Source organism: Notechis scutatus, chromosome 1 (genome assembly GCF_049901735.1).
Source record: "Notechis scutatus isolate UNSWTSFEM ecotype Mainland chromosome 1, rNotScu1.2, whole genome shotgun sequence".
In the NCBI taxonomy this organism is placed as follows: Eukaryota; Metazoa; Chordata; class Lepidosauria; order Squamata; family Elapidae; genus Notechis; species Notechis scutatus.
In genome coordinates this window covers 104,161,262-104,177,943 of record NC_142009.1, presented here as the reverse complement: position 1 = coordinate 104,177,943, position 16,682 = coordinate 104,161,262, and the positions used below count along the sequence as shown (strand labels likewise).

Sequence of the window (16,682 nt, the reverse complement as noted above, 5' to 3'; positions counted from 1 at the left end):
AATAATTACTTTAATTATTTTTCTCATAAACAGAATTTATTTTACTAGTAGTCTTATTTTTCCTTATTCTTTCCATCCATTTAATATCATGCAACTATACATTTATTGTATAATGGAAGTTTTCCTATCTTCTATTGAAGCCCCCAAATCTATTCTAGAAGTCTTCAACCTCCAGCTCAGATTTGAAAAGAACAGAGGGGTGAAGAAGAACAGAGAATCTGATTTACCAGGAAAAAGTACTACCTTCAATATAAAACTACTGTATACAATAAATAAAACATACAAATATACAATACATAATAAAATATGGTTAAATTACCTAAGCAAAAGAATAAACTTAAGTTAATATCCTTTAGGTTCTAAGATAATAAATCCAAGGTAGTAAATTAAAGTTAATAATTGACTATGAATAACTTTGTTGATACCCAAGAATATTTTTCTAAAATGGTAATTTATCTAGTTTCATTTAAATACTTCTGAGTAATACCCAATCATTCCTACATGTCATGTTCACAATGATTATTTAACTACACAAATAAACAGGAGTGTGTTACATTTATAGCTGAAATTTAATTGTGATTCTATGTAACTCTAACCTTCACCTTGTAGGCCTGATAGGTTCAGAAAGGAAGGCTATATTAAATTTTATCCAACTTTTTAATTCTTATGTAAAAATGTAAACATTTCTATTGATATAAAAAAGAGAAATATGATTACAGAAAGTCGTATTGACTATCTATATAACATCATTACCTTGGCTTTTCAGGTACATCAGAGGGGTTGCTGCAAAAAGGTTCTTGATAAATTGTTTCTGCCAGATCATGATCTAATAAAGTTGACATGATTTCTTCACGACTAGGAGGTGACATTAGAGGTTTAAGGATGTGAGCAGCACGAGCTGTAGAACTTCCATTTTTTGACTGTGATGGAGAGCTTGTAGATCTAGGTGAACTGTCAGGGGTTGCTGTTAATCCCTCATTGTTTCTTGAAATATACAACTCTAAATCTTCAGAAGCAGCATCTATAAGTTCACCATCCGGAGAAGATAAGATAGAAGAAAAAGAAATACTAACTGAATCAAGCAATTGCCCAGGTTCAGAAATGACTTCCTTTCTAAAGGGATTTTGACTCCAATCACCATTTGGAGATGAAAGATTAAGAAAAATTGCTTTCTTCATAATATGTCTATCCAACTGAAGTTGTTCTTTATGACACATTTCAGCCTGCTGACCATCTGCTGGTGAACCAGGTTGAGATGTAGGTGGAAGAATGGTTTTCCACTGATTGTGGAGAAGATTTTCATTGTTTTCCAGACATCTTTTATCAAAAAGTTGAGGACTATGTTGGCCAGATCTTAACCAAGATTGAGGATCTGAATTATGTATATTTTCTTCCTTAGATATTTTATTATGATTTAAAAATTCAGTTTCTGCTGCTTGACCTGGATAATGATCCTGAGCTACATCACTCAGAAACTTCTGTGGTAAATTTTGATCTGCTGGGACAAATTGACTTGCAGAATACAAACTACAAAATCCAGTCTGCCCTATGGCATTAATATCAAAATTGTAATTATGATCAGGTGACAGACTATCTTCAAGTGAGTAACAGCTTTCAAAACCAGCATCTGAATAAAGAATGGAACTATCAGCAGGTATAACATGGCCAGTTTTATTACTTAGTTGTTTTGCTGTGTCTTTTAAAAGCTTGACCACCTTTTCTTTAGATTTTTTATCCCTAGGAATACGAGGTTTTCTTGAAGATGCAACAGAACAAGTTTTTTTAGCTGGTTTATTTGAATCAAGAGGGAAGGAGGCATCTATGTTCGACTGAGATTTAGCTGATGCTTGTCCATGAATGTTGTTCATCTGCATTTTCTGTTGTCTCTTTTGGAGTAATTCTTTCAGAACTGCTAAGCCAGAATGCCCTTCAATGATTGCTGAAGGAGTTACCAGACCCTTGCTCTTACATTGAGAATCTGTTTGGGCTTGAGATATTGTTTCTGACACTACTTTTTGTTTTGTATTTTTTTCAGGGCTAAAATGTGACACATCCAATATAAATCCCTTCTGTTTCTGTTCCCATTCTGATTTGTTCACTGGACTTCTTAAAGAAGCTACAAAGCATTTTTTTTGTAACTGAAAAGATCCATGGCTTTCCTCAGAAGGTTTTAAAAAAGAAGAAATATGATCAGTATGCTTTGTTGCTTCTGACAAATGAACTATTTGCTGCTGATTATCTTTGCAATGCAGGAAATTACCAGGATGAATCTGATCAGTATTGATCACATCAGAAGAAACAGAGTTTTCATTTACTTTTCCCACAGAGGATAAAAGTTTGTTTTGTGAATTTGAAACTTCTTCTGTCTTTTTAAGTGCATCCTTAGAACTATATGCCTTCAGTGCTACCTGAGATATATAGTTACACTGGTCATATACATTATTCTGAATCGAGGATTCTTCCATCCTAAATATACCACTCTGACTATTAGATCTTTGGAAATTTATTTTGGCTTTTTCCCTTCCAGATATCAGAGAAGCTAAGTCTGGATGAAGATCCTCTGTCAAACTGGAACCTTGGTGCCCAATAGGCTTTTCATTTTCCAACAATGATTGGAAATAAATCAATGGATTTACTTGGGCTTTAGCTGTTAATGAAAGCTGTGCTGAAGGTGGGTGTCCTGTAGAACAGCCAGTTGATACAATCTCTTTTGTAAATGGTTGTGAATTTCCCAGGTTGTGAACGTTCTCAGGTAAATCCCAGGGGTGTAGTTCTGCTACAGGAGAAATACTATTTTGACCATCTGCAATCTTCACCAATGTTGAAACTTTTTTAAATTTTTGTTTCTGTTTTGATCTTGGCTTTTTCTTCAAATTATTTCTAGGTTTATTAGACTGATTGATTTTTTTGTTGCTTCTTATAGTAGCATTAACAAATTGCTTTCTACATTTTTTAACCTGAGTTTTTGACTGAACATGTTTCCCCACATTGGAATTAACAGTTTTACTGCTGAACCTATTAGTATTTTTAAACACTAATGTTTCTTTTTCTAGATTACACACAATTTCTTCGGCATTTGGGTTGGTGGGAGACCAGCAACGGGGTGGGGATACATTAACTGGACTTGCACTTCTTTCTGACAGAAAACCTAATTTAGACATAACATCACTATAATTCAAGTCACAGTCTTCAGTTTCAGCACTGTATGATGGCAAAGGAGGGGAAAGAAAGGCATGAGTCCTTTTTCTGAAATACAGGGTTCTTCTAATAGTTTTACTTTTTATATTTTGTGGTTTCCCACCCAGCCTTTTCTTGGCGGACTTACATTTTGCTTTTCTTTTGTTACTTTTCTTTGGTGTTAATGGATAAATAGGATATTTGGTTGCAGGTGAATCAGGAACTTTTGGCCAGAAGTCCTTCAAAGGTGCAAGCTTCTTATACAGATTCATTCTCTCTTCAGTAAGAAATACTTGTTCTTCACTAGAATCTATTTTTCCCAGCTTAACAAGCATATTTTTCCGCCCCCTGAACCTATTAATAATAATATATTTTATAATAACAGGTGGCAATTTTCTCGAAAGTCGCCTTCGTTTTCTACATTTTTTAGAACCATCCACATTTTCATCATTTTCTACAGAATGAGGTAGCGTGATTTTTGAATTATGTATGCCCAAACTAGATTCACTGTCTTCAGTTTCATAATTTATTTTACGTTTAGCTCTGAGTGTATATTTATTACTACACAGCCCAAAGGTTTGCTCAGATTCTTGAGCAAAATCTTCAAAATGACAATCAGTATAGCTCCTGGTGTCTGTGGATATTTTGTTTTCAAAAACCGTATGATGAACTTGAGTATCATTTGGTAACAAAACGTCTCTATCAGAAATATTGCTACTTGCATTATCTTGGACATAGCAGCTTTCTTTTGTGGCTAAGGCATCCGTGGCACTTGCGGACTGCTGATTGCCAAGAACCATTTTCTTTTTATTTCGTTTTAGCTTAGACTGTTTTTTGCCATGTTGCAGTTTGTATGTCACAGGGCCCAACTTCTGCGGCTGATTGAGACAATTAGAAAGAACTACACTAGGAAAGAACATATAGTGTGTTGCCTGTTGATTTACATTTGTTTTTTCAGTCTTGTGTTCCTCAAATTCTTCATATCTAAGTTTAAAGTTATTAAGGCTATCTCTGTCAGTGCTTTTTTCAGAAGAAAGAATAAGAGTCTGATTACTCTCTGAGCAAGACATAGTTTCACAGTTTTCTGGTGCTGGGAAAAGGCTATTTAAATCGGTAGAGTTTGCTTTTATATTTATTTCAGAAGATGTTTTATTTTTGGAATAAACTAAATCCACAAAGTTAGACTTCTTTGTTAGAATATTTTCACTAATTTGGTGGTTCATATGCTGAGATACATCCTTTGCAACCTTTCTAATTCCAGTATACTTTCTGCTAGGCAGGTGTCTGCTTACAGAGGAGATGTCTTCACACAAAACAGGGCCTTTTTCACTTTTATTATTTTCCTGATGTAGCTTTTCAGAATGGAGGATATTGTTGAAGGACGCTGGGTATTTCATGTTGTAAATACTTTCATTTGAAAGAGAATGGATTGATAAGTCAGGTCTTATATCTATCATGCTTGGTTGAGTAAGACCTTCTAAGTCATTAGTATTCAAAACATGAGAAGAAAGGGCACTTGTGTGTTTACACTGAAAAGTTATTTTGGCAGATGATGGGGGTTCCAGAATAGCAGCATCTTTATGAAAAATTGTGGTCTTTACAGTTTTGCTTGTTGCAATTGCAGAGGTGTGGGTCCGAGAAACTTCATTGTTCAAAGGATTGTCTAGAACAGAACAGATGGGTTTTTTTACTATTTTTCCCCTGAAGTTAAATTGTTTAAACTATCAGCAAGTATAAAAGAATATAGTTAAAGAAATTCTAAGATAATCAAGCAGTACAAGACCATAATATGGTATGAGAGATACTTTAGATAACATTCATAGAAATTCACAATATTTATAACAAGATTATGGAAAGTCCCTAACTTTTGACAACTACATTAATTCTGGCTACTTAATTTTTGATTGGTGAACCACTTGAAAATATTGGCTCAATGTTATTGGGGTGGTTTAAAACAAACTCAACAGGTTCACCTAAACCTAACTTTGTGATATATGTGGGACAAATATATGTGACACAGAGATTATAACGGAGAACTATTCTTTCTGTGAAAAATGCAACTTGCAAAACCCTTTTAAGTATACTTACCACCATTTTCATCTGCAGTTCCATCTAACTGAGGTATAGAAAGGCTTGCTAGAAGCACATTATCATTCCAGTCCATATCATCTTCAGAAGAACTATCATCTTCACCTGAACTTTGATTTCTACTTCTGCCCATTGACCTACAAGAAATACAACCTATTTTACACATTTAAAAACTTCTGACTACAATCTGGTAGTTCAATAATTATAAAACATTGAATCTTGCACAGAAAAGACAAATGAATCTGCACAATTCACTTTCCAGGTTGATGACAGTCTGATGAGTATTATTGTTGTGATCAGATAATTTCCTACTCAATCTAAGACTGTATCTCCTTCCTGAGCAAAGTTATTGAGGTGAAATAGCTGTTAGACTGAAACTAAATTTCTAGATAAATTTCAACTACAGTTTAAGTTTGAATAACAACTCTCTTCTCCATCTACTATTAGAAGGCTTTTGCTGAGATATAGGTAGGCAAAGTTGATTCTCTACTATTTTTAATACAATTTATCAGAGCATACTATAGAGATGCTTTAAATTTAATCGTACCTGTTTTAGTGAGTTGCAAATAGATGCTACACGTGTCTTCTAACGCATCTCTTTCAAATGAAGCACTGCATAGGTTTATTTCTTCCCTCCACCAATAGGCTAGAGGTTTTTGAAAGTATGACAATTGGGGCCAAATAATATTTAGAGAAAACCAGTGTGACTATAATTAGGACTTCTACATTACCTTGCTTAAAGTTGTATCTACTGCATATTAGATTGACTGAGTTTACATTTATTCCTATACCTTGTCCTACAGATATTTTCTTGATCCTATATTAGATCATGGATAATACAGATTACATAGATTTTCTTCAGTAGCATGGAAGGTTCAACAGAGATTGATCAGTATTTTTATTAAATGCCCAATTGTACCAATAAAGAATATACCTTCTCTTTGCATCAACATCATTTGAGCTGCTGTCCCATTGTTGGGACATTAGCAAACTGAGCTCCATTTCTTCTTTTTCAATCTGTGGCTCATTTTCTTCATCATCACTATTCTGAAGATTTCTATAATGTCCAGAAGAATAATGCTGTGATGATGCATTTTGTTGTACCATCTCATATCCATCATCTTCCAATCCAGCTAAAAGGTGAATCATGGCTTGATCAGCACTGTTATTCACTATAGGAAAAAAATATATTTTTGTATTTGTTTTTTTAAAACAACCTCTGTTAAAAACAATCTCTGCATTGGTTTTTGTTTTAAAACCTTACAATCTCAATGCTATAGATGAACAAAAACACACAAGATTTTTCATTTTTATTATCATTTGTCTCATGTATCCTGACGTGTTTACTGAATGGTGGGATACGAGCAATATTATGTTGACTTGCATATTCCATGTTGAGTACAAATCAATTTCTTATTTATTTAATCATATGATGATGATGGTACATTAGCCAGGAGACTACAGGGCTAGTACAGAGTAGTTATTTGACTGCCTAAGGCTGCTAGTCCATTTGCACGCACCACAGAGGGTAAACTAGCTGTGCACTCAGAATGGTAAACAGTGTTCTTCAGTGTCATCTGGGGCTTTTCCCTCTGATGTTGCCTCGGAATTGGGGGTTGCATTTAAGTAAGTCCTGCACCAGTTGAGATTGTACTTTCATACGAAGTGCCATTATTTTTCCCACTGAAGTGGTACCTATTTATCTATTTGCATATAATGTGCTTTTGAACTGCTAGGTTAGCAGAAGATGAGGCAAGTGATGTGAGCTTACTCCCTCATGTGGTACTAGCACTTGAACTGCTAGAGCAAAGACCATCTCCAGGTTTTAACCCACTAAACTAATACACCTTTTTACAAATGAATGGTGAAAATGGACAAAAAAAACAGCTATGAGTTGGGGGAAAACTGGGCCACCTTCTGAATGAATGCAACCTGGAAGAACAACGTATGTTAGATGATATGAATGGGCTAATGGGAACCAGACAAGAAAATGCAGAAAAGTAATTTAATAAGTGTTTTTCAGAAAAAGGTTCATTTGTTTCAAATTCTTGGCTTCAGCATATTTATACATACATATAGCAAAGGAAGGGATCTAAAGCATTATTTGTTATAAAAGATTGAGAGAATTAGTGAAGAACACCAGAAAGAAGAGTTATTTAAAGTTGGACAGCCACATCTAATGTGCTAATAATGGATTTGTGGGGAGGAGTAGATATGGAAAAAGAGACATGAAGGAAAATAAAATGAAAGAATGCCTGAATAAGAGTATTAGTTTTGTATGATAAATACTACAAGATAAATTCCAAGGGAGAATATGCAAAAGGAACATACAGAAAAAGTTGCCGAAAATACTTGAATTAGTATTAAAATATGGCTTTAAAGAATGCTATCAAAGAGAACAAGGGTGAGAGGAAAACAAATCCGATATTGATGGAAATAAAAATTATATCAGAAGTGGGTGAAAAGGACTTAAACAGTCTTCAGAAGAGTGGACAGAAATGACGAACTTATTTGGGAGGAAACTGAAGGAAATATTTTAGCAACTTGCAAGGAAATGATAGTGATATGTTGAAGAATGCTATTGAAAGAAATATTACAAAATGTCCATGTCCAGGAAAGAAGTGGATAAAAATGCAATGTAAAGGTTGAAACATTGTAAGTTTACAAGATCAGTAAAGGTACCCAGGGATGAGTGATAAATGTTGTGTAAATTTGGTTGACCACATAGGGGCATTGAGAGTCAAAAGAGTGCATGGGAGTCATGGGGGAGTGCTAAGAAGTGCCATGACAGTCACGTAGGGTCCATAGGATAATAACAAGGGTCAAGAAGGGTGCATGAGAGTGCCATGATGGTCACGGATGGCATGTGAGGAGGTGATGTGGGTTGCATCAGAAAAGGTACATGTGACTAGCATGGATTGGGGATGGTACATGAGAATATACAAGAGGTGCTACATGGGTTGGGAAAGGCATGTGGTCAGAGCAGGTCAAGGAAAGTGTATGGGCAACAGGTCTGGGGCAATACAGAGAAGTGGCATGGATTGAGAATGATGCATGGAGGTTTCTTCCTCCCTTCTTTCCTTCCTCCCTCCCTTTCTAGCAGGTAAGTAAGTGGCTGCTGCTGGATAGGGGAGAGAGCAAGTATTGGACAGAAACTGGCCAAGCTAGGGGGAGGAGTCAAATGAATAATTAGTCTAGAAACCCTATATGGGCACAAGAAGGCAAAGGCCAACCCCTCCTTAAATGCCATAAACCTCTAGAAAAAGTACAGGGAAGAACAACCAGGATAATTAGGAGACTGGAGACTAAAGCATATGAAGAACGGTTACAGAAACTGGGCATGGCTAGTCTAGTGAAGAGAAGGACCAGGGGAGACATGATAGCAGTCTTCCAATATCTGAGGGGCTGCCACAGACAGGAAGGAGTCAAGCTATTTTCTAAAGCACCCAAAGGCCAGACAAGGAATAATGGATGGAAACTGAACAAGGAAAGATTTAACCTGGAAATAAGGAGAAACTTTCTGACAGTGAGAACAATCAACTAATGGAACAGCATGCTCTCGGAAGTTGTGGGAGCGCTATCACTTGAGACTTTTAAGAGATTGGACTCCTATCTGTCAGAAATGGTATAGGGCCTTGTGCTTGGGCAGGGAGTTGGACTAGATGACCTACCAGGTCCCTTCCAACTCTGGTTATCTGTTTAATCTGAACCTTATCTAGTCTAACCGAGGTACAAACTTTCAGTCTGAAAGTTGAAAATTCAGTCTGAAAATTCCTGTGTATAAGCTTAAGAAATAAACAGCTAACTGAACTCTTCACATGTGTATCTGGTTGCTCATGCCTGACAGCAAGGGATTGCAAGAATGGTGGGGAAACTATCATGGAACATTGAAAATGAAAATCAAATGACCACAGTAGCAGCCTAGCAGCACAGCAGCAGCAAGTAGCATTGAAACAGCCACAACTTCCCCGAATGTCATTCCTTTGGGAGTCACAGGTCCCAGATTTTGGACACGTTTTAAGTTTATTCAGTTATACTTCACATTTCTAAACTTCCTGTCTCCCTCAAAGAAGCACTCTGGTCAGTGTATAGTAAACATCAAAATCTAAAACTGTATGTAAACATTAAAATGTTAAAAAATTTAAAAAATTAGAATTAAAAATTTTAAAAAGTTATTAAAAAATTAAGGAGGCAAAAAAACCCTTATTCAAAATTAGTTGCCAAAGGCAAAAGGAAGGCGTTCATGGAATCCACCAACTCTACAATTGCATGCTCCTTTGGGTTTCCCACAGACCTTTGTTTTAACTCCTTTTCAGATCAGGAGGTTGGGGGCCTCAACAAGAGCTTTGTTTTGTGTGTGTGTGTGTGTGTGTGTGTGTGTGTGTCTGTGTGTACATTTATTTTTTAAAATAAGTCTGGAGATCACAGAAATAAGAAAATAAAAAACCAAATATTTAAATATCAATAAACATGGATGGAAAGGAAAGAGAAAATAAAAAGAGTTATATTTGGATAGAAATGATGAGAACTTTAAAGAATAATCAGGAATGTGTGAATAAGTTTAAGGAAGTGGATAGAAGCAATGATAATTTGTAAGAACAGAGAAGAATTGAGAGGCATAGTATTGTAAAAAATAGATTTCCTTTTCTCCAACTTTTTGCCTTGAATTTCTTTTGCTTAATAATTCTTATTCTTTCCCAACATTTTAGTTATGTGTATAATGTGACGGGTATTGAAAAATACAAACGAAATGCATGGATATACTGTAAATAATAAAAATGGAACACACTAATAATTCTTAGAATACTTTTTAATTATCTGATTTCCTGGTCTTTTAAACAAGCAAGACAAACAGGGTGATTAATATAATAAAGTCACACAAATTATTATAACCCAAATAATTAAAACACTTTAATATCTATGTCTAAATATTCTTAATCCTTACTTAGAAAAGCCTTTGTGAATTATACTTACTAAACACAGGAGTATTATTAAATCTCTGAGATACAGGTTGGAAATATTGACTATTTTCCATTATATTCAAAATGGCTTCTTCATTTATAAGTGCATCCTCTTTATATTTGCTCTCAGACTCTTCTAAAAAATGAACAAGGATTCTAGGTAAGCTGCCAATATTGTTTCAAAATATCACAAGACTATCAAATTCTTACAATGTGCATTTACATTTTTTGAAGATATAATATATTGGGAACATGCTTGTGGTTCAAGAAAGGTAAGATGTATTTATACTCCATTTTAATAAAGTGGTCCATAAAGAAGCTTTCTTTTTCTTATCTATTTGTTCTTTTTGTATATACATTTGTTTTCTCTTGTTTGACTGTGCCCAACTCTTGGGAGACTGCCCAGACAAGCCCCAGCACTTTTCCTGGCAAGGTTTAGCACTGCATCTTTCCCAGGAAAAAGAGAAAGTGGCTAGCCAAAGTCACCTGCTGGCTTTGTGCCTAAGGTAGAACTAAAACAATATCCTGGTTTCTACCCTGGTATCTTAACCACTACACCAAGCAGGCTTTCATATTATATATTACATATACATACTACATATACATATGTAATACATATTACATATTATATACAAATATATGTACTAAATGCTGAGTAGCAATAAATGTGAATGTTATTTTCTTCAGCAGACTGGAATTAATCAATACATCTTATATATAAATCTTACCAGAATCTGTTGAAAATTTAACAAATAAAATATGTTAAAATGTTCTATCTTAATTACCTTAATACTACCAATATTCCTAATAACACATGTAGTTATAGCATGCCATGTATATATATTTGTGTTCATCATAATTCATCATAAGCCGAAGTTAAATAATCAAGATACTACCAATAATAAAAAAGCATATTAACATTAAATAGGATTATAGACACTCATGAATATTCACACAAAATATATCAACAAATTTGGTAATAAAGGATAAAATAAAATGCAGATGAGCATGAAGATCAGTCTGTCCAGTGGAAGCATTCTTGTGTTCATTTCAGTACCTTCTTCCATTCTGATTCTAATAGGACAAGTCATATAATGGAGGAAAACAACTGCTGTATTGATAATACTAACCTCTATGCAGCTCCTTATCACTGTGTACTTCTATCATATTTGCTGGTGAACATGAAACTTTAGGTATCTCAGACTGTAATGTCAATTCAGCAGAGAATTCTTGTGATTCATTATTGCTGTCCATTGAGCCAGATGTCCTAATTAATAATTTTTAAAAAATTAACGTGATTGTTGAATTCAGAGGTAAAAAGATAAAGATTAACATATAAATTAATACTTACACAGAAAAATCACTTTGCTTGAGTATTTCTTTAAGTCTCTTCTGAAAGAGTCTTTCACTTTCTGTTGCAGCCACAAATCCACGATCTTCATGAAAAAAATGTGAGGAATTTAGTCACTACATTAATATTCTCTCCCCTTAAGAATTGTTATTAAATATTTTAACTGAAAATAAAGCGATATATCACCTGTAAATTGCCATGCCCATCTAAAAAGTAATAATAATCTGAATCTACACCTATGTAGATTCTATTCAGAAGTTCTGAATAGAACTTTTCTGATATATCCTTAAAACATGTATTGGTATGTACTGACATATGACTATTACAAATAGTTATATATTATTTTAATATATTAATATATAATAATATATATTAGGAAAGTGACCTAGGTCTCAACAGTGTTGAAAAAATGGACTTGTGTGCAAAATTATGGCTGTTGCAGCACTTCTAACTTGAGGCCTTAACCATTACACTAAACTGGCTGTTAGGAGCAATAATACTGACACAAAATGGTGCAAGATTTTAAATTATTTGAGGAAGGTAACATAAAATGAAGAACTGAAGCAAAATATACTCAAATTAGGCAATGAATTTTAGCCATGAGCTTCAGAGTAATTCTTGTCAATGTAACTGAGAAATAGGTGGGCAATTAATTTTTCCAAAGGCTACAAGAGAACTGGGACTATTGTGGAGGACTACACCAACAGAGCTGTGAAAGTGCATAGATACGCATGGATGCACATAGACAAAAAAAAAGTAGCGGTCACCTTCAAAATAAAAGCAATGCAATTGTATTGCATGCATGGCATATACTTATTTGCATTTAATTTCTAATTTTGAGCTCACACGGGCTGGAAAGGGACAGCCAAAGGGCTGGATGTGGGGATCAAAAAATGTCCAGGTCTGCTGTTAAGATATTAAACTAACACATTCTTGAATTTTTAGCATCTTACCCATGCAATTTACTTATACATCACTTCTTAGATATAACACTTTGCAAAATATAGCACTGCATTCATATTATTCTAACTTCAAGAACAAATGCTTTTTCTTTACTATTTCTGCTTTTTTGGACCTAAGACTATACTGGTAATAGAAAATGAAGATGGAGTTTAAAATAAAATGAAATATAATCCAATGAAAACATGAAAGCAACAGGTAAAGAGGGAAGAAATTCAGAAAATGTTATATTATGTAATACATTAAATTACAATATTTTTATATCCCGCCTTTCATTTAGTAATACACAATAGCAGAATCCAATCAAAATTAGACATTTTGGTCCAACAATTCTACCTTGTGAGTTAGGAGGAGTAATTTGTGATGACTCTTTGTTCTTTCTACGCCGCTGTTTCTCATCCTCCCATATTGCTTGTAACCCTGGATTCTGACCAATCTGGGCTAGAACAGAAAAGATGCAGCAGAATCAATGGCAGTTTCAAGAGCCGCTGCAGCGCAGTGGTTAGAATGCTGTACTGCAGGCTATTTCTGCTGATCACCGGCTACCAGTAGTTTAGCAGTTCGGGTCTCACCGGCTCAAGGTTGACTCATCCTTCCAAGGTTGGTAAAATGATATTCCATGGGTTATGATACTTGCTAAGGTAAATATGTATCCAGATATGCCAACGTAGGAATTGTTGTGGGCAATATTGTTGGGGGCAATGTGCTGACTCTGTAAACTGTTTAGAGAAAGCTATAAAGCACTGCAAAGTGGTATATGTCTAAGTGCTATTGCTATTAAGACATAGTTTTACAAGAGATATTCTTGAATAGCAATACTGACAAAAATCTGCCCTCCCTCATGTTTAGCATGTTAGGCTTATATTTCACCATTTACCCAGAAGCTCAAGTGATAACAACTGACCTAAAATCACCCACTATGATTTTGTAAGCTTTAATGATTGAAGATGGACTTGACTGGGTACAGTTTAGCACCTTCCCTACTGGCTATCAAACAAGTTATTTATCTTTTTCTTATAAAATATATTATTGTTTAATGGAAGTCAAATATTTTAAGTGAAGGAATTATACACTGAGCTGCAGAAACAACAATCCTGAAAAATACCATGTGATCACATAAAGAAAAAGACTTTTACCTTCAATATCCAATCTATTTAAAATATCAGCAGCTACTGCATCCACTTCCAATTCACAGGTGCTCTGTGGCTCTATATCTTCCAATATCAAAGAGCTGCATTAAAATTAAAGTTAAAAAGAGTATATTATGTTGTATTTTTTTTTTTAAATGTATTATATTTAAAAACAGGAATTATATGTAAAGTTTTATATCAAAATACAGAAATAATCACAGATTTACAATGATTTTAACCTTGGTTCAACTAAAGATGAGAAGCATTAGATATGTACAAATGATAATTTCCTTCCTATTCCACCAGTGCATAACAACACAAAAGTAGGGGCTAAAGGTATTTGTAAGCCCTGGAGAGCAAGATATGTATGAAAAAAACCAGACTGACATGTCACAATCATAATTCCTGCTAACATGGCTAAAAGCCAAGGGATGAAGAAGTTGCAATTTCAAACATTTGGAGACTATCAGAAGTGAGTGTGCACATGCATGTACATAGGCTGACTATAAGTATTAGAGACAAATGTTTATTCCAGTTACATTGCTGGAAAAATGTGTCAGCAGCCATAAAATATATGAGAAAATTGGGTCAAATGTCATAACTTTTCAAAATAGTATCAATTATTTAAGAGATCCTGAAGTCCAGGACAATTCTTCCATTAACACATTCTAAGTAAATAAGAATACATGGGTGCTATGTTCTCAGAAGGCTATCTCTATCCTAGTATATAAAACAAAATAAATTCAAAATTAAAGGAAGAACTTTGATTGTAGCCCTCTGACTTGGATTTGTCAACCTACAAGTTTAATTTGATTCAACTAGTTAAACCTGCAGCTATATTTAATACTAATATATGTATGTAGGTATCCCATGGGTTAGGATACTTGCTAAGGCAAATATGTATCCAGATATGCCAACCTAGGAATCTGATTATCTTCCCGCTGATGGGGTCTGGTAGCAGATCTTGTCCAATTATCTCTGCAACTTCCAATTTCTTCAAATGCATCACCTATATATAAAACATGGCCAATATGTTGTATTAGAAAACATGCCTCTTTATTTGAATCTTTATATGTACATATATAAAACATTTGAAATACTGCTTATTTAACAAAGTTTATTACAGATCATTTACTGGCAAAACCCTGTAATAAAATAAGCATGGAATTAAATAGAGTTTTAAGTTAATCCCCATCTGCATTTTGTTTGCTGCATATAAATTTATCTAAAAGTCTTTTAAATTGAAAGATCATTGGAAGTGCAAAAGTATATCTAAGAAATTATCTTATTTTCAGAGAAAGTTATGAATTCTTAACTTTGAGGGTTTGAGATGCATGGTAGTAGCTGCCTTTGAGTTATTTAACAAAACAAATCTGTATATATGTAACAACACAGCCACATCATAGATGCCATCATACAAGACTATTAAATTACTTATTCATGATGATGCCTATCTTCCATAAAGAAGCAGCAATTGACAGCCAAATAAGAGCAGAAAAACAACCTTCCTTATGTTATAGAAGATCCCAAACGGAATAATCGGTATTATGGCAGGAGTGTAAGAAACATGAGAACAATTTACAAGAGTGGAACAAGCTTTATGCAACTTATTCCTACATTCAATTATTAGCATATTTTACACAAATATACTATGACAGACAGTCCTCGCTTAACAACTGTTTTGTTTAGTGACCATTCAAAATTAGGATGACACTGAAACAGTTAACTTTATGACTCACCCTTGCACTTATGACCATCACAGCATCCTCATTGTCACATGATCAAAATTCAGGCATTTTACAATCAGCAGGTATTTATGACCATTGCAGTGTCCTGCACAAATATGACCAACATTTATGCACTTCACAGCCAAGTTCTGACAAGCAGAGTCAATGGAGAAGTTGGCAGTAAAATTGCAAGCCACAATCATATGATATTTTGTTTAATGATCATAAGTACTTTGCTTGACTGTGGAAGAAATGGCATCATAAATCTGGTACAGTCAAATTATTTTTCACTTAATGACTGTGTCACTTAGGGACAGATTTGGCAGTTCCAATTGTGGTCATTAAGTGAGGACTAACTGCAATTCAAAAATATGTCTATCTCTGTGTATTAGAAAATTAATATATTTCTTCATAAGCCAAAGCTTTAAAGTGCAGTACTGGCCATATCTGTTATGACTACATCACAAACTTATATATATAACTGATCTGACAATTCTGGCAGAAAACGGCTTTTAAGAAATTAGCAATATTCAGGTAAAATATATATCTTCCCAAAAAATCACTTTCTTTCTCCCCCACAGAACCCTTAGAATTATGTACATCCTCATTTCAGGCCTTAAATCTAGCTGTAGTATCCATTATGGCAGACTGAGAAACCAAGAAATCTGCAGAAAGCCTCTCTCATGTAATCAAGTAAATTACATGCACGAAGTGCAGTATGACTTGAGGATATATTTATGTTTTTTAAAACAAGAGCTAACAGATTCTAAATCCATTTTTCAACCAATTGCAGAAACCTATCAAATGCTGTTCAATATTTGTTTTCCAACTATTAACTTCTGACAGAAGAATGAAATACCCATTTTCATCAGTGATTTCACACATTAAAAAGGCTATTTTGAGAAATCTCTTAATAAATGCGGCTGTTATCTAAGGCCAAAACACACTGAGAATGGCATAGTGATTATGAAAAAAACATATTATTGTACCTGAAGCATCTATTAGAGAATACTTTAATAATTATAGACACCAAATGAAGAACTATTGCAAGACAGGTGTAACAAAAAACAAACTGCAGATCCAAAAGAAAGAAAACAATCAAATAGGAGAAATAAAAAGACTTGGCTCTATCCTCAAATTAGAAGATAGCACTGTATAAATTTCTATATAATATTTCAAAATAGCACAAAAAATAAAGAATACTTGAGAGTCATTTTCTAGGGATCCCATAACGTACATAGTTATTGTTTACCCTTTGCTTGGTAATTGAGGGAATAATTGTCAGGTA

General features: G+C 34.2%; 1 protein-coding gene across 2 annotated transcripts in view; it reads right to left on the bottom strand.

Annotated features, from left to right (window-relative positions):
• The window catches only part of REV3L (REV3 like, DNA directed polymerase zeta catalytic subunit), a 73,415-nt gene that overhangs the window by 31,569 nt on the left and 25,164 nt on the right, over window positions 1-16,682 (bottom strand). For both annotated transcript variants that reach the window (XM_026666685.2, XM_087973350.1), the window contains exons 5-13: window positions 14,586-14,676; window positions 13,674-13,768; window positions 12,874-12,978; window positions 11,578-11,662; window positions 11,357-11,493; window positions 10,240-10,362; window positions 6,200-6,437; window positions 5,266-5,402; window positions 754-4,840 (exon numbers count right to left, since the gene is read on the bottom strand). In XM_026666685.2, coding sequence (XP_026522470.2) covers window positions 754-4,840; window positions 5,266-5,402; window positions 6,200-6,437; window positions 10,240-10,362; window positions 11,357-11,493; window positions 11,578-11,662; window positions 12,874-12,978; window positions 13,674-13,768; window positions 14,586-14,676 — 5,098 coding nt within the window. The remainder of the gene's footprint in view (window positions 1-753; window positions 4,841-5,265; window positions 5,403-6,199; window positions 6,438-10,239; window positions 10,363-11,356; window positions 11,494-11,577; window positions 11,663-12,873; window positions 12,979-13,673; window positions 13,769-14,585; window positions 14,677-16,682) is intronic.